This window comes from Brachyhypopomus gauderio, unplaced genomic scaffold, assembly GCF_052324685.1.
Source record: "Brachyhypopomus gauderio isolate BG-103 unplaced genomic scaffold, BGAUD_0.2 sc135, whole genome shotgun sequence".
Lineage (NCBI taxonomy): Eukaryota > Metazoa > Chordata > Actinopteri > Gymnotiformes > Hypopomidae > Brachyhypopomus > Brachyhypopomus gauderio.
Window position 1 is genome coordinate 324,082 of NW_027506956.1, and position 13,813 is coordinate 337,894.

The 13,813-nt window shown below is 41.7% G+C and overlaps 3 protein-coding genes across 3 annotated transcripts; 1 reads left to right on the plus strand and 2 right to left on the minus strand.

The window, feature by feature from the left end:
• Window positions 1–6: 6 nt before the first annotated feature.
• Window positions 7–5,194, plus strand: LOC143499445 (glutathione S-transferase P 1-like). The gene is made up of 7 exons (XM_076994101.1): window positions 7–105; window positions 827–862; window positions 3,294–3,400; window positions 3,677–3,764; window positions 4,220–4,323; window positions 4,523–4,624; window positions 4,823–5,194. Coding segments are annotated over exons 1-7 (627 nt in total). The 5' UTR covers window positions 7–104; the 3' UTR covers window positions 5,012–5,194.
• A 967-nt stretch (window positions 5,195–6,161) lies between these two features.
• On the minus strand, window positions 6,162–9,898 carry gdf9 (growth differentiation factor 9). The gene is made up of 2 exons (XM_076994134.1): window positions 9,145–9,898; window positions 6,162–7,886 (listed from the first exon to the last, which is right to left on the minus strand). Exons 1-2 carry the CDS (start codon window positions 9,488–9,490, stop codon window positions 6,934–6,936), a joined length of 1,299 nt encoding a protein of 432 aa, XP_076850249.1. The 5' UTR covers window positions 9,491–9,898; the 3' UTR covers window positions 6,162–6,933.
• Window positions 9,899–11,426: 1,528 nt separating this feature from the next.
• On the minus strand, window positions 11,427–13,608 carry sowahab (sosondowah ankyrin repeat domain family member Ab). The gene has a single exon (XM_076994102.1). The coding sequence runs from the start codon at window positions 13,328–13,330 to the stop codon at window positions 11,792–11,794; it is 1,539 nt and encodes a 512-aa protein (XP_076850217.1). The 5' UTR covers window positions 13,331–13,608; the 3' UTR covers window positions 11,427–11,791.
• Between the last annotated feature and the right edge of the window lie 205 nt (window positions 13,609–13,813).

Consider the following 13,813-nt stretch of genomic DNA (forward strand, 5'->3'; position numbering starts at 1 on the left):
ATCTAGGTGATCATAAGGCTATAAAAGAGGCGGCGACAAGTGTCAGAACTACTTCGCTTTGGCACCGACAGCGCAGAAGGAGCGAAACACGCAGTTGCACAAAGAGTGAGTAACCTGACCAGTTTATGATAGTTCTTTGATATAAAACTTTTGCATAACATTTAGTTTCATTTGTATGACAGACTTGTAGTTTGAACGGTTGCGTAACATTTAGTCTGGACTGGTGCACGTTATTGTGAACGTTATGCGTAGGTTTAACTTTTCTTTTATTCCTTAAACTAGCGATGAAAGTGCACGTGCAATATACAGTTACACCTTTTGTGCACGACCAGCCGTTTATTTATTTTCATGTCGTCGTGAAACGGGAACGTTTGTTCATTGTTCACGTAACGTTTATGTGCAAGTCTGAGCAGGAAAATAGAAATAAAAACTTGCTCGAATGTCTCGCTAACCAGTTTGAACTTTTAGTGGAGTCGGCAGATTGTGCGATGTATGCAAGTTCAAATAGAGAAGTTCGTGTTGAAACCGCTTTGTGTTGTAATAGAACAGACGACCTCGTTTCCAACGTGCATGAAAGGAAAAGTTTATTTGGCTGTATGCCACGTTACATAACACGGCATTGTCCTGAAAGGGTGTTTCGAGTCGGTCGGAACAGGGAATTTGACATTCGAGTGTAAAATTGATTTAGGAGCAGGCACGCGATGCATTATTAATGATATTTAAGAATATTTGTCATTTTAATTTTCAACCCGTCTCTTACACTATGCAAAAAGGAAGAATACGTAACAATAGGCCTACATTTACCAGTCTCTCTCTTTCTCCGTAGTGAGTCCTTACACGATCACGTACTTCGCCGTGAGAGGTAAGACGTCATCTGCTTTGTAACGCTCCATCAGTCACGTGACTAACGTCCTGCAGCTGGTCTGGGAACAGATCATATTCTCTTGACGCATTAGTGGTGAAACATGATCCGAAATACAACTGAATGCTGGCACATGGAACCCAAATGCCATGGAGCTTATGCATTTCTGTAAACTAAAAACTTTAGATTTTTTTTTTTCATTGAAGTGCCATCAGTTGGCCATAATCTAACGGATCTGATACGGTACCGATGCAAATCGGACATGTCCCCTTCCAGTATGTGCCCGACATATCTGAACAATCAGAACAATCGGTTTTTAAACTGTGTAACTAAAGTAGGGTGAAGGTTTGGCTGTGAATTTCATAACCCTTGAGAAGTTTGGCCTTCAAGCAAGTCCGATCCAAATTATGATTAAAACATCAACCAGTTTGCTTTATGCAATTGATAAAAATTGATACTGTGTATGTCTAATCAAACACTACAAAAAAGTCCAGTTGTCATAGTAACAGAGGTGGAAAGAGTACTGAAAAAATGTAAATGAGTAAAAGTGTCTTTACTTTGCCTAAATTCTATTCAGAGTAAAAGTAAAATTACCCATCTCAAAAATTACTTGAGTAAAAGTACAAAATTACTTCATTTAAAATGTAATTTGAGTAAAAGTTACTTAGTTACTTTCAGTTATTTAATGCAAAAAATGATGAGTCATGAATCAAATTTAGCACAAGTTGTATTAATCGATTTCAAAGCATATTTAAGTGCACATCCACACTTGCAAAAGATCAGCTGGGCTCAGGAACATACTTCCTCACAGCACAAGGACAATCACAACCTGTACCATAAACTATGATAAGAATAAAGAAATTTAAATTACAAATTATTCAAAAAACAAAATGTACACACAATTAAATGCCCACAAGATACCACAAATCAAACTAAAATGCTCATAGGATCCCACAATTTAAAAGTGCTCACAGAATCCAACTATTCAAAATACAGTGCCCACAGGATCCCACTATTCACAATAAAATGCCCACAGGATGCCACAACTCAAAATATAAAATGACCACAGGATCCCACATCTCAAAATAAAACAATGCGCACAGGAATCCACTATTTAAAATGCTCACAGGATCTAACTTTTCAAAAGTACAGTGCCCACAGGATTCCACTTTCACAATAAAATGTCCACAGGTTCCCACAGAACCTGATAGATAGAAGATTTAAAGGTAGAACAATCTCATCCTTTTAGAAAAAAGTGCACCAGATTACGACCTGATTATGAAACAATGGAAAGGGTGCAGGCAAGGCAAGGCCACGCATGTAACGTCGGGTGTACCAAGTACACATCGCAAAATGAAAAAAACCAAGAGGGTAGTAGACCCAAGTGCCGACAAAACGCAAAGGGTAAAATGTGTGCGTGCGTCCACACACACACACACACACACACACGCATAAGCAGGAAAGCCAATCACACGAGACGCGGAATAAACTCAACGCATAGAAAATAAACTCGACCGCAAAACACACTGGAGAAAAATGCAACAGAAAAGACGCTGAGAAAACGAAACTTTGGACTCCAGGGGAAGTAACTGGCAGCAGGCAGAACTCCGTGACGAAACAAAAACCCTTCCCAAAATAAACGAAGAACGGATAGGAAGAGATGAAGCAGGGGGAAAACTTGAGGTAGGCTAGTAAGCACCGCATGAGATACAAGAATACAAGTTACAAGAATAAGTAGTAGAAAAGCGAGAGAGAGCATAATGTGGCGAGACACCTAAACACAAGAAACTCAACCAGAGATCAGAGACGTGAAGGTGAGCCAAAACAATTCAGCAGTAATCTGTTTCACTAAGCTTCCTTAAGAAGCCAGAGAGACAGCTAAAACGAATCACTGCTGATTGCGCCTAGAGAATCTAGGACTGAGTCGGGTGCCTCTAGTGTTATTTTGAGGAGCGGCAGCCGAGCCAATCCTGACAGCGCAATTGACTTTCAGCTCCGGGACTCAGAAGTTTAAATTAAATTTTTCACCATCAATATTTTTTTACTCCGTAACGTGAGGGGGTTCAAATGTAGCGAAGTAAAACTACTTGAGTAAAAATTTACTCAAATAAAAGTAAAAATTACACATTTCAAAAACTACTCAGAAAATTACAAATTACTCATAAAAAGTACTCAATTACAGTAACGTAAGTAAATGTAATTTGTTACTTTCCACCCCTGCATAGTAAGAATATTATTCTTGGCATTAGCTATATGAAATTGTTGAGGAAATAGTACTATATTGCATTATATTGCAATGTAATTGTTAATGTGTTGTATATTTCATCAGGAAATAGTTCACTCGTATGTATCAAATGTGTTAAATGAATGTCTACTGCATGAGACAATGGCATGCTGTTATCATAGCAATGACCTGTTGACCTTGTGCTAGGGAGATGTGGTGCAACTCGGATCATGCTGTCGGACCAGGACCAGCAGTGGAAGGAGATTGTGGTGACCTTCGACGAATGGATGAAGGGAGACTTGAAGAAAACCTGTGTGAGTGTTTTGCAAAGGCAGTAGAACCCGGATCTATTCCAATATTCCATATTCAGTTCTAGAATGACTCTTGATTTGAGTGGTTTTAAAAACAATGGAATGTCCTCACTGATTTTCTGCCAGACCCCCTCCTAAACCTATATAATTAGGATATTTAGGCCATGAATGAAATTGTAATAAAAGCATCAAGTTTGAAAGGCACTATAGTGTTTTGTTTGTCTTTTTTTTTGTCATACAACCAACTTTTCAATAACATAACTATCTTCGTTTTTATAGGTTTTTGGGCAGTTGCCTAAATTTGAAGACGGTGATCTGACTTTGTTTCAGTCCAATGCAGTTTTGCGGCATCTGGGACGCAAACATGGTACTTACTTAATTTATCAGTTACTCATTAACTTGTTTAACCTGTGCATATAAACATTCAGTCCAGGGCATTTAAATTTAGTCACCAAAGCTAAAATCAGACCAAAGGTTTTACCTGCATTGACTACTGTTGAGACGATGAATTTGCCTCAGTTGACCTTTTTGGTCTTCTGCACCAGTCTGGTCCTCTCCTGGCTTACCTACACTGTTGCATTTTGGAAGATTCTTATTCAGATATCCAGAGCGATAAAATAATTAAATCTTGTTTTTGCAAGTGTGGTGTTGGTGTCTTGCCTGTTCCAATATACCAACCTCACCCATATGGATTTTCACTCCTCAACTGATGTTTTCCCCCACGTGCAACAGAAAATATACAGAGCATTAATGCACAGATCACCTTTCCAAGTTCTGTCGGTGCAAACCCAATCAGTAGTTTTGTTTCATCTGTGTGCACAGGTGCTTATGGGAAGAGTGTGTGTGAAGCCTCCCGCATCGACATGATGGCTGATGGAGTCGAAGACCTTCGTGTCAAATATCTGAAAATGATCTACCAAGATTATGTAAGCCCTAAGATTCCACAGCCATAGTTTCACTGCAAATGTAGCACAAAACCCACCATGTTACCACTAAAATCTATCCTCCTCACCCTTGACCTATATGAATATTCCTCTGATATGTGGGCTGTACACAGATACATGTGAATACACTGTACTGGCAGGAGTAGCTCTTTAAATATTTTGATTGCCTTTTTCTCCTCAGGATAATGGTAAAGAAGCGTACATCAAAGACCTGCCTAACCACCTCTGCTACTTTGAAGCTGTCCTGGCCAAAAACGAAAGTGGCTTCCTTGTTGGAGATTCGGTATAGCACTCTTATAGAACAGCAATTGCTGGTCCTGCATGAATTAGCATTGTCCCTGCTGTTCTCACCCTGAATTCCCCATCAAACATCATGTGTGATGGAACAGGGATAATGTTAAAGTGCAGGACTGTTATGTGGCTAAAACTGAATCACCGCTGTCTAGAGCTAATTATCCTGATGCTGTCTCTCTCCTCGCAGATCTCCTTTGCAGACTACAGTCTCTTTGAGGTCCTGCTGAACCACCAGGTGCTGAGCCCCAAGTGTCTGGATTCCTTCCCTTCCCTTAAGAAGTTTGTGGAGACACTGTCTGCCCGTCCCAAAATTAAGGCATTTCTGAATTCAGATGCCTACAAGAAACTGCCCATTAACGGGAATGGCAAGCAGTAATTCTGATGGACCTGATGAATGTTGATGGCTATTCTTATACATTTTTACTTAATATCTTGTATACGACTAGAAAGCAAAGCATTCTGGTTTCTGTATGTTAACATTTTTTGTAAAACTTTACACTAATGAACTTTTTGGCCAGCATGTTCATGTTCATTGAAAATAAACATTATTACATGTGCAGTTTGAGATTTCAGTATCCTGAAATATTAAGCTTTGACTTTTTTCTGCGTTAGCAGAGAAAGTGAACCAAGTCCAACTCCTGGAGGTGACGTTAGGTACCTACCACAGAAGAAAAGTTCAGCAATTGTAGTCACTAATTTTCTGCTACCACCTAGTGGTTTTTTGCATGTGTGGCATGTGCTCAGATTGCTAAAATTATCAGCTCTGTTCTTTGCTTGTGGGGTCCCCTTTGGTACTATTAGAGAACAAATGTTCTCTGAACTCATAATGATCTAGTAAGTCCTAGTTATGGTCTACAGAGCATTAGGTCTAGGTTAAGCAATTTGCATTGCTACATTCTATTTGTTATGACATCTTGTATTCTCATGCATGAAATGGTTATTAAGTAGCAGAAATGGGATTATAGGATTGTTAAATGGGATTTAACCAAAACAATTCCAAATCCACCAATCTGGGAGTTTGCCCAACTCTACCTCCTGTCACCCTAATCTGTGAGTAGGGGTTCCAGGTCACAGTAAGGAAGATCCATAGACCCAACAGTAACACCACCAACTGCCAGACATCATGTTGATCTTCACTGATGCACAGGTCCATATATTCTGGAGATAGTGCATTGTGGTTTGGGTCAGCCACTTCCACTGGTCACCAAAACCCGAGGGACTCAAAACACACATGCACATCTGTAGTGGTGATTAAAACCCACTGTGCAGTGTTGACCAGAAGGTAACGGCGACCTTCCTAGCTCGGCTCCCCTTCGGGTTTCTTCCTCAGAACAGACAGCCTCAGACCGCACCATCACCACCACCTCTGGCTCTGTTGGAGCTTGGGCCCAGTCATTAAAAAAGCACTACATGCATAACCTTTGATAGTGATCAAAAACTGAATTCACAAAGCAGGACATGTGCACATCAGAGACTGCAATATGAAACGTGCATGAACAAATTGAAAAGTAATGAAAAATCAAGGGTGCTTCCATTTTTTTTTTATTGTTTAACTTTTTCTATGAATCTATTGAACGCTATATTTTTCATGTGAAAGCAAAGTCAGCAAGGTCATGGTACACAGCTACAGACATGGCACACAGAAATGACAAATAGACAATGTATTCCAATATAAATCATTTGGCGCATAGTGATTAAATGCCCTGGAGCTTTTAATATGCTCATCAAGTTGTCCATAAATTAGGGCAACTTATTTTCTGGATATCATGAAGAGGCAGGTTGCCCATATGACAACCGTTTGCAATCCGCAGGTATAAAAACGAATGTAAAAGTGTTTCATTTAGAAAACAGGACTACACTTTTCATAATCTGTCCAGAACTAGATTATTTTAAAACTTTTCACATTTGCGTTAAAGAGAAAGAACTGAAAAACCACCACAAAATAAATTAACAAAATAACTTAAATGATAGTAATAACTGTTAAACAAAAATACTTTTATCCATTGCTTTGTTACAATACTCCTACACAAACAATTATTACTTCTGGACAGAAAAGAGAAAAGAGGGGGAAAAAAAAAAAAACCACAATAACAAAATATAGCGAATTCACTCAGTTGCTCCTAATACTGTTTGGATGAAGACTTCTGTGAAGAAAATGAGGAGTAAACAACCTCTTGTTCTGAAATATGATGCTGGCAGCGATTGGGCCTGAGCATTACGGTAAGCATGGTAAGTGAAAAACTGTCCTGCGTTTATAAAGTGGCACGCTGAGGGGATTCGTAAGACACATGCAGACGGTTAACGGCAGGTACACTTTGTAGCTATCATCTCCTCATACTCCTTATACGCAATAGAGCCGTCGTTTTCAATGGTCAAGACACTTAAAGGGTCGTACTCTGAAGGAACACACGAGGGTCTGGGCACGGAGGAATCGAGCTTCTCGTAAATGATGTTCTGCACCATCGTGTGCACCGGCGAGCCGTAGATGTAGCCCACGACTCTCGGACAGATGCCCTTGCAGTACCTGGGGTTGTACTTGTGGGGCGCTATGATCCAGTGGTCCAGTTTCAGCTGGCTGAAGCTTACTCTGAAGTCGTACAGGTCACAGTCGTCTGTGGGGGGCAGGTCCAGCAGGCTGCCGTCAAGGCTCGGCCCGGGTGCCTGGGTTCCGTTTGGAGGGCTCCGCCTTTCCCGCCACGTCTGCCGCACCGGTCCGGATCGCCAGCCTTGCTGCACGGGCTGGAGGGAGATCTCGTCCCAGGGGTTCAAGCTGACGGCCGTTGACCTGCGTGGCGTGGGCCCTCTCTGGTATGCCACTTCGCTGGTGTCGTTCAGGTAGAGTAGGAGAGACGGGGCCATGTGGAGCTTCACGGGACTCCTGGGAGCATGGCCGTCCCCTACAGGATGGCTGTCCACCAGGCAGGTGAGGTTGATGAACAGATGGATGTCTTTTCTGTGGCTCTGGATGACGGGGTGGAGGAAGGACGTCACGTCCACCTCCACCCACCAGCGTCGGCCTGCTCTCTTGGAGTGCATGCGGAGGCTGACGGGTCTGGCGTGGCTGGGTGGGCGGGGCAAGCAGAAGCACAGGGTGTTGTCCGGTGACACCTGCTCCTTCACCTGCAGGTAACAGATGGAGGCCAGGGAGGCGGCGTGGTTGTGGTTGACGGAGTAGAGCAGGACTGATTTGAGCAGCCTCTCCTGGGCTCGCACGCGGTCTAGACTGTAGGAAATGTCCTGCATAAAAAACTCTGCCAGAAATAAAAGATCTTTGAGAGACAGATCATCTCCACCCCTTCTCAAGAGTCTAAAGCACAACTTATTGAAATATGCAAGATAAAAAGGATACATACATACGTGTTTTAGTGTGCTGACAAAAACAGAACTTTACATTTTAAAAAGCCCCGATCCATAACTGCATAAATGGGGTTATAGTAACCGTAGTACTTTGTGGCTCAGCTCTAAAATCATATGAGCAGGGAAAATAATCAAATAAAATGCACTATGGATTTTCAGCAAAGCAAAATGCAGACCTTTTAAACCTAAACCTGCTATGCTAAAAGAGTTGTACATGCAAAAATCTATATTCATCCAAGTATATAATTTGATATTTAGAGATTTTAAACTACATGTAAAAAAATTAACTTTCTAATAGTTTGTTCATGAGGCAAACTTTTTAAGCATTTTATGTCGAGTAGAAAACACTGCTGACTTATAGTTGATGCAAGTAGATTAGATTTCATTTGGTCAATTTGCAAGATCTACATTAAGCCTAAACCTAGATAATAAAGAACTACACATCTAACAGGACTAGTCTTAATCTGTGTCCAAGAAACCAGTGTTCCTTGGTCTAGAGCCAACACTTACATGGATATGCTTTAAGGTACAGTATTGCTGGACAGCTGGATTGCAGCTAGCATCTCTTGTCTGTATAATTTTCATAGCAAGCATCCAAGCCAAACACCAGGACAGTGATAATATAAAATAAACATGAGCTTAGACATTAAAAGATCTATATAACAGAACACACAGTTGAGAACAAATACTTATTTATACTTAAATACATATTTGGGGTAGCTTCTCATGTCCTGTATGAGAGGGGCTACCTGTACCTCCACCATATGTCCAGATAACATTGCTCTGCTGACAATAGCTTAGACAAACAGGACAGATGAGAGAAACCAGCACCAGTGTTCCAGTGCTGGGACAGTGTGGCCATGAACTAGGATTCACACTGCAGCTCCTCCTCTGACCCTAACAAAGTCTTTTCTGAAGCAGTAACTGCTAAATAAATATCTATAAATCAAAATAGAAGCATTCTATTTCTAAGATTTTATTTTTTTTATTCGTTTGCATATTTCTTTAAAAAGGAAAAATTGGGTTGATCCTGTTTTTAAGCTGTAGCAATGTGTAGCTTTTAAGAGTATGTTTGTTGTTAAGCTTTTGGGAATGATCTGAATCCACAGCCAAGACATACAGTAGGAGAATGCCATCTTGCTGTCGGCATACCTGTGTTTTGGTCAAGGCATTCCTGTCGCGGCGTAATTAGACGAACGGTGTTGTAGAGATGCGACGCTTCGTGGCTCCGCTCTTGTTTGGAAGACAACTTGTACAGTCTTTTCATAAAACGTACATACCTAGAGTCAGGTCTGGTTCGTGGAGCGTACACTCCCCATGGTTCTTGGTCTGACAGTGCTTTCAACAAAGGAGTCAAAATATTACCGTGATGAGCCAAGTTGTCCGGGTCGACAGATTCGTTTTCTAAAGGTTGGCCTGACCTGATTGTTGGTACACCGATCACGAGTAGTATAAGAACTCCGTTCAAGCAACAAACTGGCAAACTCGACTGAGCCATGGTCAAACTTGAACACCTCCTTCACCAAAACTTTGGAGTCTCCAGCCAGCCAAACATCACTTCCGTCGGGCTTAAGTAACAGGTGCAAGTAATCGTCTCAAACCCGAGTGAGCAGAATCTCAGGTATGACGTTCGCCAATGGAGACCCAATGTTGGGGTTACAGTTCCCTAAAAACAGCAAGCATGAAACATTTTTTTAAATCTGCACCGTATTACGCACAATGAAGAGTCGCGCGCTATATTGCTAGTGCGGACAGCTTGAGCATCTCGATAAGAGATTTGACTTGATTGCGTCGAACACACGGAGAAACATGATCACTCGTTGGGCAACACGAAACACTCAGAGCCTCACGGGGCTAATGATGTTCCCGCGGTTTAAGAAATAACCTATAATAACGAGCGAATCTCTGGCTCCTGATACTAACACGTTTGTTCATGTGCAACTATGCACATTTACATTTACGGCATTTAGCAGACGCTCTTATCCAGTATTTAAAGTATAACATTGAAATTTAATTTAAAAATATGTTAGATTTGGAGATGTCATCTTTAATTTTTTATTGTAAATGTCTTTGAAACTTGTGGGAGGAAGAAAAAGCACAGCCCTAAACTAGAGAGAGACCCTTTTTGCATTAAGATTTACATAATCTACATATGGATTTAGCTGTGGAAGTTACAAGGAGTGTTGGGACGTTTGTCACTGTCTGCATGCCATGTGTGGACATCCTGCCTGTTTGAATGAGCTTTCTGTCCCAGCTGGACAGCAGAGAGAGGACGACCACATCAAACAAGCCAGACCAAGCATGTGCTTTTGGCTTTTAGGAGCGCTTCACATAAAACACCTGAACAGAGGATGACAGGGTGACTTTCACACACACCAAATATTGGCTGCAATCCCCTACAATCCCTCTACAATCCCCATCCACTGTACTAGAAGCCTCACACCCACACTCCCAGGGTACTAGAAACGCCTCTAATAGGAGTGTTTATAAATGCACCACCACACTGTAGGCCTTCTGCCAGGCTAGCAGGCCTCTTCTGTCCCATTCAGCACTGCTCACTCTTTAACTACAGCTTCACAACAGTAGGGTAGCAAAATCTCATCAGTGCAACAGGATTGGTGATATGCAGCAGTGTGGTTGTGGGTGTAGAGCTAGTACAATGTTACTGAGGACTGTACAAACACGGTGGAGATACAGCCGGCCAGCAGCAGCACCGTGGTGAAAAACCAACCAGTACTGGAAGGTTAGAGAATACCTAACAAATCCTACATGGCAACAGATGCCAAATCTGACATCCACACTGTGTTTGATTGGTGTATTTACATCTACTGAACAGATCAGCCACATATCAGAGTCAACCTTCAGACAAACAATTCTGTAGTTTGTTTGCAACAAACTAATGAGAAATTATATTACTTCTGCATCTTCAAAATACCAGCATCCCCCCCAAAAAAATACCCTGTTTAGTTTGAGTATATAATAATAATAATAAAAAAACACAATTTACATTTCTAACTCTGCCACTACATATAACTGGGTGGCAGTAGCAGTCAGGTTAATGCTATGATGTGGCCAGCATTTAAAAACAAAATGTGAAAGTATTACAGTGAATTATGCATCATTAACTAAGTTCATCATCTTTTCTTCCTTTGCAAAGTATCAAGACAGTTTGGTCCTGTACACAAGCAATGCTACTTGTAAAAAGTCAAGGACAACATTCCCACAGCCCACACAGAGCAGACTGACATTTCTCTTTTATACTCATACAATCAGGCTGTGTTTCTCAGGACACAACACACACTCACACAGACATACACACTCATCCCCTTTCACACACACAGGCAGAGCCATATTTGGAAGTAGGAGAAATGTGTTATTCATGGGAAGAATGAAAAGTATTGTTTGTGCTTAACAAATGGGACAGGCAACTCTGCTTTAGCAAGTCACTAGACATGCTTTATTAACCGTCACAGGAACTGTAGCTTTCAGAATATCTAGGAAATTCTATCATATACAAACATGAGTGAGCTTTAGTTGTTCACTGAACAACACTTACAATAATTAGTTCTGTACTAACAAATGCAATCTTCTCATAAATAGATATAAAAAACATTTCATTACTCAGACAATCAGAGAATTCTCAAGTTAAATGTTAAAGGCAGGCATGGCTACTTACTGTTTTAACATCTATGTGCAAAGTAGTTATTTCACAGATTAAATCACACAGTCAAGCTCAGGAGTGAAAGAGAAGTTAGAGGAAGGTCTATTTGAGGATATACTGTGTTATTCGGGAAGTTCGTTAATTGTAGGGGAACATACTAGAACTGAATGTAGAGTCTCTTCTGTCCTCATCTTGGTCTGGGCTGATGAAGTGGAAGCTTGGTCTACATCTCACTTGCTTCCTGTGCTTGGACTGAAAGAGTTTACTCAAAGTGCTGAACCCTTTGGGCAGATCTGAAAAGTCCTGTTCATGGTCTGAGCGTTTATAATCTCCAGCCCAGCGCACAATGTCAGGGTCTCTGAGCATCTCCCTCACTTTGGGGGACATGTCCTTGCGCAAGTAGTGATAGGGCTTTTTTCCGCTGTTGTCACGTATGTTGCAGTCGGCGCCAAAATCGTGCACTAGAACATTCAGGACTGATTCATGGCTGTGAAGAGCAGCGATGTGCAGAGGGGTGTAGCCATCGTAGCTCTTGGCGTTAACATCAACCCCTGGCCCACCTTGCCTTGAAATAAGAAGGATCTTGCACACCATTTTGCTGTTTCCTTTTTTGGCAGCCCAGTGAAGGGCTGTGAAGCCAGACATGAAGTTTCTATTCTCTGCAAGCTTAATGTCCTTGAGCAGAAGTCGGGAGATTTGAGCCCAGTGTCCTGTTGCAGACTTCACTAACCACTCGTGTTCTGTAGGCTCCAGAGGGAAGGTGGCTGACTGCTTCACATCCAAGTCTGGTTTGGTGACTTTGTTGACCCTTTTCAGGGCTGGTGAACCAGGTGCCACAGACTGTCTCCGCTTGGTTCCTGGTGATCTGTTCAAGTCATTTCCATCGATTACTTCACTCAGATGTGAAGAGCTGTTTCCAGGGGCTACAGTCCTGTCAGCACACACCTCCTGTAGCAGAGTCCCCAAGGAGGCGATCATCTGCTCAGGTGCAGGGTCCTCTCTTGGTCCTTGGTGGATTCTCATCCTGTTTATGCTTGGAGGCTTGTGCTGGGAACGTGGTGGAGATGGGGACTGTACTGCTACAACTGCAAAAACAGCCCCCCCTTTGGCTACTCCAGTATTATTAGATATATTAAGTACTTTCAAAAACTCTTCTTGTCTGGGTCTATGTGATCTACTCAGGGTTGGCATCACAGGAACACAATCAGCAGAACTGTTGACTTGAAACTCTGGCTTTGCGGGTAAACTCTCTGAAATACTAGTACAGTAGATAGATTTTGGGCTTGCGATAAAATTACAATTATTATTTAAAACATCTGCATTGTGTATAGTGTCAGACTCACTTGTCGGAAAATCGCTCCGTTCTGAGGCGCTTAATGATGCCAGTGAGGAATTTGGGCTTGTTGAACTACGCTTAATCTCGGCTTCCAGCGAGTTTCTTTCGCCATTGACAAATTCTTTGTATTTCTTCTTCACCAGTACGTATTTCTCGTCATCTATTTGTTTAACTACAGCGACAGTATTTACAAAACTCTTGAAGAGATCCCTGTTTCGACGCTTTTCCAACGGATCGTTGCAACTGATGAATTCTTTGAAGTTACTTAAAAGCTCTGAATTCTTCACTTTTCCGCCGTGGTCCAATAAAAATGACAAGACTCTTCCCTGTGTCAGTGCCATTTATCGTTCCCTAGTGTGGCAATTATATAAAATAGTATCCCGAAGCGTTCGCTCTAATGGCACCCACAGTCAACCGTTATCAGATGTTTTCTACAACCTGCTTCTTCCGGTTATCCCCGAAACCCAGTTTCCTGACCAAGTTCGACCTCCTCCCTGTCGCCAGCATGAACGCGCACTGAATCACACTTGGGATGTGCGTGAACGACAAGACTGTTTTCAGAAAAAGATCATTTGTTTACCTAACGGGACCAATTAGCCTATGTATTAAAATTTAGCACCACTCCTAAAACGTCTAACATGAATCATCATTTAACTTAATAAGATTATTTCAATGCTGAGATAAATGCCCCCCTCCCCCTCCAATTCCCCCGTCACCACTGGGACAACCTTGGAGTTAACCTTCCACATTCAAGAACTTTCTTTCAGTCCCTGGTATTTTCCCAACTTCACATATTTCTTCGTTTGTATGTCTCCATCACTTGG

Bases quoted from the DNA above. Each gene is read 5' to 3' on its own strand.
- gdf9 (XM_076994134.1), bottom strand. From the start codon at position 9,490: ATGGCTCAGTCGAGTTTGCCAGTTTGTTGCTTGAACGGAGTTCTTATA. The intron at 7,887-9,144 runs GTATGCCGACAG...TATTTCTGGCAG, and splicing joins ATGCCTTGACCAAAACACAG to AGTTTTTTATGCAGGACATT.
- LOC143499445 (XM_076994101.1), top strand. The intron at 3,401-3,676 runs GTGAGTGTTTTG...TCGTTTTTATAG, and splicing joins GAGACTTGAAGAAAACCTGT to GTTTTTGGGCAGTTGCCTAA. The intron at 4,625-4,822 runs GTATAGCACTCT...CTCTCCTCGCAG, and splicing joins GCTTCCTTGTTGGAGATTCG to ATCTCCTTTGCAGACTACAG.
- sowahab (XM_076994102.1), bottom strand. From the start codon at position 13,330: ATGGCACTGACACAGGGAAGAGTCTTGTCATTTTTATTGGACCACGGC.